The following is an 8,074-nucleotide window of genomic DNA, read 5'->3' on the forward strand; positions in this document are numbered from 1 at the left end:
AGTGCCACTCCCTGGGCCAAGCATATACAAACCACCATAGTAGCTTTTCATAAATTTACCCTCTCCGGGGCTATTTTGTTTCTTTAGGGATATCCCTAGGCAAAATCTATCTAAAACAGCTATCTTTTCGCTGTTCCCAAGATCCCTAACAGCAAAACTGTCTGTCTATTCTGTCATCAGCAGGGGGCGCTCCATTCACAAGGACTTGCTTTAACCTTCCGAACAAAATCCAGTAGTTTTTGTGTACTCCAACTTCTAAGAGACACGTGCCAAAATGTGAAGTGAGCTTTAGGAGCTAGAACATGTGACTCGCTCTTCCGCACGCCATACATTGGTGGAAGCCCCTTGAAGAGGCTACTTCAGAGTGGGAAGGCAGCTCTCACTTTGGTGCTTCAGTTAAGGCCGGAGGAGGGGGCGATGGAGAGGTGAACTCGCTGATACAGACTTAAAAGATCACTGCAATGTGTAGGGCGTCTTGGGTTTTATATCTCTACTTAGCTTGCCTAGATCATCTTGTATACTTTAAAACTGGCATGCGTGATAAAGCACTTTTGTTCCTTCACTTTGAGGAGTACTTGAAACGAGTTTGTACTGAGAAAGCTATCCTCTCTCTTCATCTTTGAAACTGGGTGCCTGGGACCTGGTCAGCCAGATCAGGGTGCAAACAAACACTCGTGTTTCCCCTTTAACTGAATTCCTCTTCTCCTCCCTACGCCCCCTTCTGAGGTCTTCCTCTCACTTCCACTCCCTCTTCTTCCTCTTGGCCTTTCTCTGCTCTTCCGTCTGTCCAGCAGTCCTCTGGACCCATGAGCAATCACATGAGAAATATACACAGTCTTCAGTGAGGCCCTTTATCAATGTGAGTTCTCAGTTTTCACAGAGAATATCGGATCTTCTCTGCCGGCTCTGTAGTACCTGAGCCCTGGCTTGCTACAGTAGTCAGCACTTAAGTCCCCCTCAGTATGCTGCCCACCCCGCCTTCCCTTAACCTCCTCCACTCCCTCTTTCCATTTTTGTTGTAAATCTAATACCTTGATTATGACAACAGGACTTAATTCGCAGAATAAGTTAAATCATCACAAAGTAATGATCCAATTATTTCACGTGATTTTTTTTTAATTCACTATCAATTTTTTAAAATGTTAAGATCAATTCAACTGGTGGAAATTTAATAAATTTTAATGTCAGTTTAACATTCACTCTCAAAATGTATTCTCTCTACTCAATAGAAAGCCCTTCAATCAATCAAATATTAAAACTTATTGTGGCAATGAATGAAAGAGAATCTTAAGCTTTGACTTGTGAAATAACACGTGGACAAACTGATCTCATAGCTAGCCCTGTTGCATGCAATTTTAAAATGTATGCAGTTGCAGGTGCCGGCAGCAGTCCCACCCAGCCCCCAACAGCTAACTTTGTCAAACCTCTAATGACCGAGCTGCAGCTGTCTTTCTCCTATCCACCTGAGTGCAGCAGACAGCTTCAATATTTTAAAACCAGCCAACTGCTGGGTGGGCGAAGATTTTCTTATATCATCCTTCTTAGCTTCTGCAGCCACCACAGGCTACAAGCTATCGGTCCCCAAGAGTTCCATGCTCCACAGCCTCATGCGAATTCCTCTCCTCTCTCTCTCCTCCTCTTCTTCCTGGGATCCAGAAATCCCTCTTTATCCTTCACTCACCGATTCGCTTCTGCCATCTTTATCGACCAGTTAAAATGGGGAGAAGGTTCACATGGACTCACCAAAGTGTGTGACCAACTTCTCATCATGAAGAATCAGAATTGACATCAAAATACAAACAGCACCAGGGAGATCCACAACACCTCACAGTGCTGAGGGACAATCTTACTCTTCTGGAAGTCTTTCAGGGTAAATTAAGGAATTAATAAAACTTTTCTCATTCAGTCAACAAGAATGGCAAACTGTGCTGTGAAGGCTAAATCCACTCATCTGTTTTACAAAACAAATATTCATTGGATAGCTGGGGTTATAGGTCAGCTTGGGAAAAACTTCCCTACAGTACCTTTAAGACTACAGAAGCATTCTGTAAGATTCTGTTGCCTTTATCATATCAGCCTAAGATACTCTAGGGTCAAGATAATAAAATATATTTATAATATGTTGGCCAAATGGGTTTGGCTGTAGGTATAAATATATCTCTCATATGAGTCATACTCTATTGTGCTCTACTGTTTATAACTTATAGCTACACTCCTTATAGCATATGAGTCACACAACAGTCTGTTTCTGTTGCCTAAATACAGAAGCAATGCTGTGTGTGTGTGTGTGTGTGTGTGTGTTGATTAGGAAGCAGAGCCACACAATGTATGGAAAAGCAGAAACTAGAACTTAGCTGTTGTGTTCTGATGTTTTCAACCCTCCTTCTATTCCAAGAGGCTGCCTCTGATCCCTACTGTGTGCAGTGTTAGTGCTGAATCACAAATAGGCAAGAAGTGAGTAGGGTTGTGTTGAAGTTATATGACTGTCCCTTTTAATAGTATATTCAATATCAATGCAAACATATGTGTGTGTGTGTGTGTGTGTGTGTGTACACATTATATATGAGCAAGTCTTATGAAAGCAGCAGTACCTCAGATAACCTCTAGATGGAGGTAATTCACCGTCATGCAAAGTGGCTTAGGAAGGATTCCCATCAGACTTGAGTTTGAGAAATAAAATATTAAATTACATTTTAAAATGAGCATTATAAAAATGATATACACATATCATAACTAGAGTTGACTAGAAGAAAGGAGATGATGAGCCTTTGGGGAAAAGTGAACAAGTGACCTTGGAGTTTATGGCACAGAGGAAAGCAAGTAATGTTTTAGACTCAAGATGGATTTCAGAACAGATTATTCATGTCCTAAGTCCCTAGGGGTATGTTATTTGAAAGAATACGAGTACTTCCTATAATGTTTAGAGTTCATGGACTTTCTTTGTCTTTTCTCTTCACTCATAGTAACTTAGAAGGACGGAAAATACTCCATAGTCTAGAAGTCTTTGGAAGGAATGATGCAGCAGAATTTTAGCATTTCAAAAATATTGAAATGTTGCATAAACAGTCAACTTAGGCCTTTGTTTGTTAAAGACATAGGGTAAATAATAATAGGAAATACGAGGCTCCACTGGTAAATTCCATCACATATTTAAGGAAAGAACACACCACATTTCTACCAGCTGGGAGCTCCCAGACGCCTCTGGGTAGCCCAGCACCACTGTGCGCCTTCTGGCCAGCATCTCTTATGGCTATAGGTATAGAACGTGTTTTAAAATGTAGTAGCAAACTGAACTGCAACGATGTAGGAAAAGCATACACAGTAGCCATGTGGATTCTTTCCCGAGCTTTTGAGAAGCCTGTTTGACATGTAAAAGTCAGTTAGTACATTAACAAACTGAAGAAGGAGAAAGATCATATGCTGACATCAATAGATACAGAAAAGCACAGTGGACAGACAACTATTATTCGTGGAAAGTAAAACAAACAAAACCTCTCAAAAACCAGAAGAGTGGGAACTGCCTCCGCTTAGCAGAGAACAAACCCCAGAGCAGCCATGGCTAGCATCATTGCTGATGTGAGAGGGTGGCTTTCCTGCCGAATATGCATGGGAGATAAGGCAGAGTAGGCGTGTTCCTCACACCACAGCCCTTCTGGTTCTTCTGAGAGTTCTGGCGAATGCACAGAAGGATGTGAGAGAGACGGACCAAGAAGGAAGGCCTGGACTCTTCGCTGAAGATGTGACAGCCTTTACACTCCTAGAATTTAATCATCAACGCAAGGTTGCAGGATACCAAATTAATGTACAACACCCAGTCAATTTAATATACTAGGGATATGTAATTGAAATTTAAAATTAAAATACATTGCCATTTGCAGTAACATGCACCCAAACTCAAATATTTAGGGTTTAAAATACATATAAAATATGTACAAGATCTCTATGAGACAAACTGCAAAACTCTGATAGTGATATGGAGAACTATGTAAATGGAGAGCCAGTTCGTGCTGTGGGTACATAGCCCCAGAATTGCCAAGATGTCAGTTTTCTCAGTATAATCCAGAGATACGATACATCACCAGCAAAAGTCCTGTTGACTTATGTGATATCATGAACACATTTTATATGGAGAAACAAACCCCCCAAGTCAGAGTTGGAGGAGGGAGCAAGGCTGAGGAGCAACATTTCATGACTTAAAGGCTGTGTGCACTAACCCAGGTACAGCAGTGACCCTGGGACCTGAGGCAAGAAGCACAAATTCCCAGAGGGGGATTAGAGTGCTCTGAAACAGCACTCATCTAATATCCAAACTCTGGGTTCAGAGAAGCAAACTCCAGTCTCGTTTAAAGCATTTGACCAGTGATCTGCCTGACTCTAGGTTCTCGGGTCATTTCCAATAGGCTGGCTTGATTTTTCTTCCTGCCTCTACGGTGGTGGGTTCCATTGGCTGTAAAGAGAACAGTCACAGCTGAAAGGGGAGTTTCACTGATTGTGAGTGAGTGACTTTTAGCTCTTGGTTTTTGTCTCCCATGTAACAATAATAATGTTACTGTTCCAAATTAAGAAATTGCCCAATCATTTTTGTACTTGGAAGGTATGCTCACCCAGAGAAGCGATCACGATAGCACTCAAAACCATATGCCCGAGCTCAGTTTTTAAAACAATATAAGACTATCACACTCTTTGCATAGTTAAATGTGTGTATTTTGTGTCAGGCAGCAGCATCCTGATGTCCTCTGGAGACTTGCACAGACAGAAACGGGTGTGAAAAACAATGTATCCTCAACTTTTAAAGTAGATAAGCCAGTTACTGAAGAAACACTGTGTCTAATCTACAGTCAAATAACCATTTCTGTAAAGGGCTGTATTCCCCGAGGGGGGGGGGGAGAGATCAGTCATTCTTGGATGGATGTACCCTTGTACTAATGCATTGTTTCCAGGAGGAACAGAGAAAAATGGAGAATTTTTCTTGAAGCAAGTTGTAATTATCCTCAGTTTTAGTTGATTTTAATCATGATAGTGTTTTTCAATGACATATAAGGAGGCCAGGAAAATTTTGAGGTGGCCATGGTCTTTAACTACTGATTTTCATATGGTTAAAAATCTGTTAACACTTTGTTATCTAATTTAGTGCATGGTTCAACTTTTTCTGAGAGCCCAGCATCTGGCATTGGCTAAGAGCTCCTACTGCCAAGCATTGTTCAAATCACGTCACATTCCGTGGCTTGTTTTCTCTCACCTTGTGTAGGGCATGGACAATGTTCCTATGCCCAGTTAGCTCCTGAAGAAGCCATGTTCACATTAATGTCAAATATCTACGTGTAGGGCCCTTGCATCTCTGTTATTGCTTCTGTAAAACATGAACTAAGTGCTTTAGAGACATATTTTAAGTGTTGTGCGATACTGGCGTTTGATGAAAAATTGACCTGACAGCCACTATTTGTTTCTCTCTCTCTCTCTCTCTCTCTCTCTCTCTCTCTCTCTCTCTCTCTCTCTCTCTCTCTTTCCAGGTATGCAGTTTTGTGTGGTTATGTATCTGAGTTTGAGGGCTTGCAGAACAAAATTAACTGTGGACATCTATTCAAGGTACAGCTTCCTCTCACTAACCGCCATGAGATTATTCAGCATGTTGAACACTAGGGGTTTATTCTGATGTTTGAACAACAGAAAATGAAATAGTTACTGCTGTAAGAAAAACAATCAAACCATTTGGGGGGAGGGTAAATATTATCCAAGATGGCACACGATAGTACCCACATAGATGAGTGTTGGCCTTTTTCCCTCCAAAGGTGGACGATTAGCCCTTTGGTCATGAGCTCACTGACATAAAACATGACTGAGTAATCACTAGTCTCTCCTTGCAGTGCTCCCCAGCCTTCTCAGTGCTGCTCCCTTTAATACAGTTGTCTCTCATGTAGTGGTGACCCCCAGCCATAAAATCCTTCTGTCACCGCTACTTCATAACTGTCATTTTGCTACTGTCATTAACTGTAATGTAAATATCTGAGGTCAGCATATCACTCTGCAACCGCTGTTGGGGGTCATGACCCACAAGTTGAGAACCACTACCTGCCTTCGCGGCAGGCAATGAAAAACAAAGGGTCGAGCCTAAAGCTTAACGTTACCACGGTGATGAACAAAACAGGCAAGTTGCCTACATAACCATGTACTATTGCTGTTAGTTTTCATAACCCACTAACTAATCTGACTCAGTAACTGTGGTGGAAGAAAACGGCTCTTCCCTGAGTCCCAGCTTCCGGTTCTCACTCTGACAGGGCAGGAGGGCGTCTGGGGTGGGTGCGGATCCCTGGCCTCCCCAGAGCTGCTGGTTTTCTTACCTAAGTCCTGCTCCGTGCCATCTGATATGCGTGGATGTATGCTCGTTTCACCGAGGCGCTGAGCATGGCCTCCTTGGGGCCCAGTCACAGCTTCAGTTCCACGGGCAGGGGATGTGGTGACTTATTGCAGAGATATAATTGTGTTCACATTGTCAGACAACTGAGTTCCCTGGGCTTTGTCAAGGCTCCGTTTAGGTGTATCTGAAACTAGATGACTTTTCTGTGAACTTTTTTTTTTCAGAAGCATCTAGAAATAGCCATCCAGCTTTTGCCTGAAGAACCCTTATTATATTACCTCAAGGGAAGATATTGTTATACTGTAAGTCACTGTCTTTGCTTAGAACCCTTACTTGAATACCATGTGGACAATAGATACAGTTTCAACAGCTTTCTCCCTCTTTCATGATTTGACCTATTGCACACTAAAGTGAGCACTGTAAAGTTAGTTTTTAGTGTATGATATATGTTTTGAAATTGAATATTAATTTTAAATTATATATTATCATTTATAAGCTTACATTTTGTGTATTATATTTGTGTGTGTGTGTGTGTGTGTGTGTGTGCAGTTCTTATTTTTCCATGGAATTGCAGAAGTCATACTTTGGGCTTTCTCAGGTTGAGATCAGCTATCACACATGTTTTGTGTACAAATGTACCAATCATGGTTCTTTGGGAAGATCTATTTTTATTATCAGCATTATTGAGCATAAATTATATGTTTAGTTATTGGCCCGAAAATGACTTTGGTTTCAGCTGTAAAATACCTTTCCCCCCCTCTTCCTTTTCTTTTTAAAATTTCAGTCTGCTAAAGATCAAACTCAGAACCACCTTCCACTTCCAGGCAAGCACTTCACCACTAACTGCAGTCCCCAAACATCTCAGACATGATCGCAGGCAGGGTTCCTCCAAGGAACGTAACTTGATGGGATATTAGACATTGAAACAGCTTAAATATGGGCAGCTGGTCAGCCGAAGGCCCAGTGTCTTCAATAATACATTAGTTTACAGAATGAGAAATGTGTCTAAAGAGATGCATGGGAAAGGTGCAGGACAGCTACCTACACTTTGTAAGTAAAGAAATTAGAGGGAGCAAAAGCAGGAACCTTCTCATTAGGGGACTAGAGAGAAGAAAGAGGCTCTCTTTATTGGAGACTCTATGTCATGTGTGTATTTTATGAGTTATATTTCTTTAAAATATATATAATTTAATATGAACTATAAAAATATAAATGCATTTAATCTGTTTTAAAGTACAATTATTTCTAGAGCTACAGGGCATAGCTATGCAAAAATAAAAGCTTAATTAACTGTGAAAGAATTTGTAACTTAATACACTCCTAATACCAGACTCAAAACTATAAAATAAAAATTGACCAAAATATGCATATATTTGCAAACTGAAAAAATCCTCGTAGACTTCACATGCTTCTTGATGGGGTGGGGTGGGCATGTATGTATACATGTGTGTGCATGTACTTACAGGGCCAGAGGTTGACATCAGATGTCTTCCTCCTCGGTAACTCAGCACCTTATCTTTTGAGGCAGGATCTCTCTCTGAGTCTGGAGCTCACCAATTCTACTAGACTGTCTGGGCAGCAGTGTTCAGGAATGTCTTGTCCATCCAAACCCTCACCCGATGCTGAACTCACACAGTGCTGAGCTCACACACACAGTGCTGAGCTCACACACACACAGTGCTGAGCTCACACACACACAGTGCTGAGCTCACACACACA

General features: G+C 41.4%; 1 protein-coding gene across 12 annotated transcripts in view; it reads left to right on the top strand.

Moving 5' to 3' along the window:
* Window positions 1–8,074, top strand: part of Rmdn2 (regulator of microtubule dynamics 2) — a 75,438-nt gene that overhangs the window by 44,293 nt on the left and 23,071 nt on the right. For all 12 annotated transcript variants that reach the window (XM_029471454.1, XM_029471456.1, XM_029471457.1 and 9 more), the window contains 2 exons: window positions 5,511–5,586; window positions 6,580–6,657. In XM_029471454.1, coding sequence (XP_029327314.1) covers window positions 5,511–5,586; window positions 6,580–6,657 — 154 coding nt within the window. The remainder of the gene's footprint in view (window positions 1–5,510; window positions 5,587–6,579; window positions 6,658–8,074) is intronic.

Source organism: Mus caroli, chromosome 17 (genome assembly GCF_900094665.2).
Source record: "Mus caroli chromosome 17, CAROLI_EIJ_v1.1, whole genome shotgun sequence".
In the NCBI taxonomy this organism is placed as follows: Eukaryota; Metazoa; Chordata; class Mammalia; order Rodentia; family Muridae; genus Mus; species Mus caroli.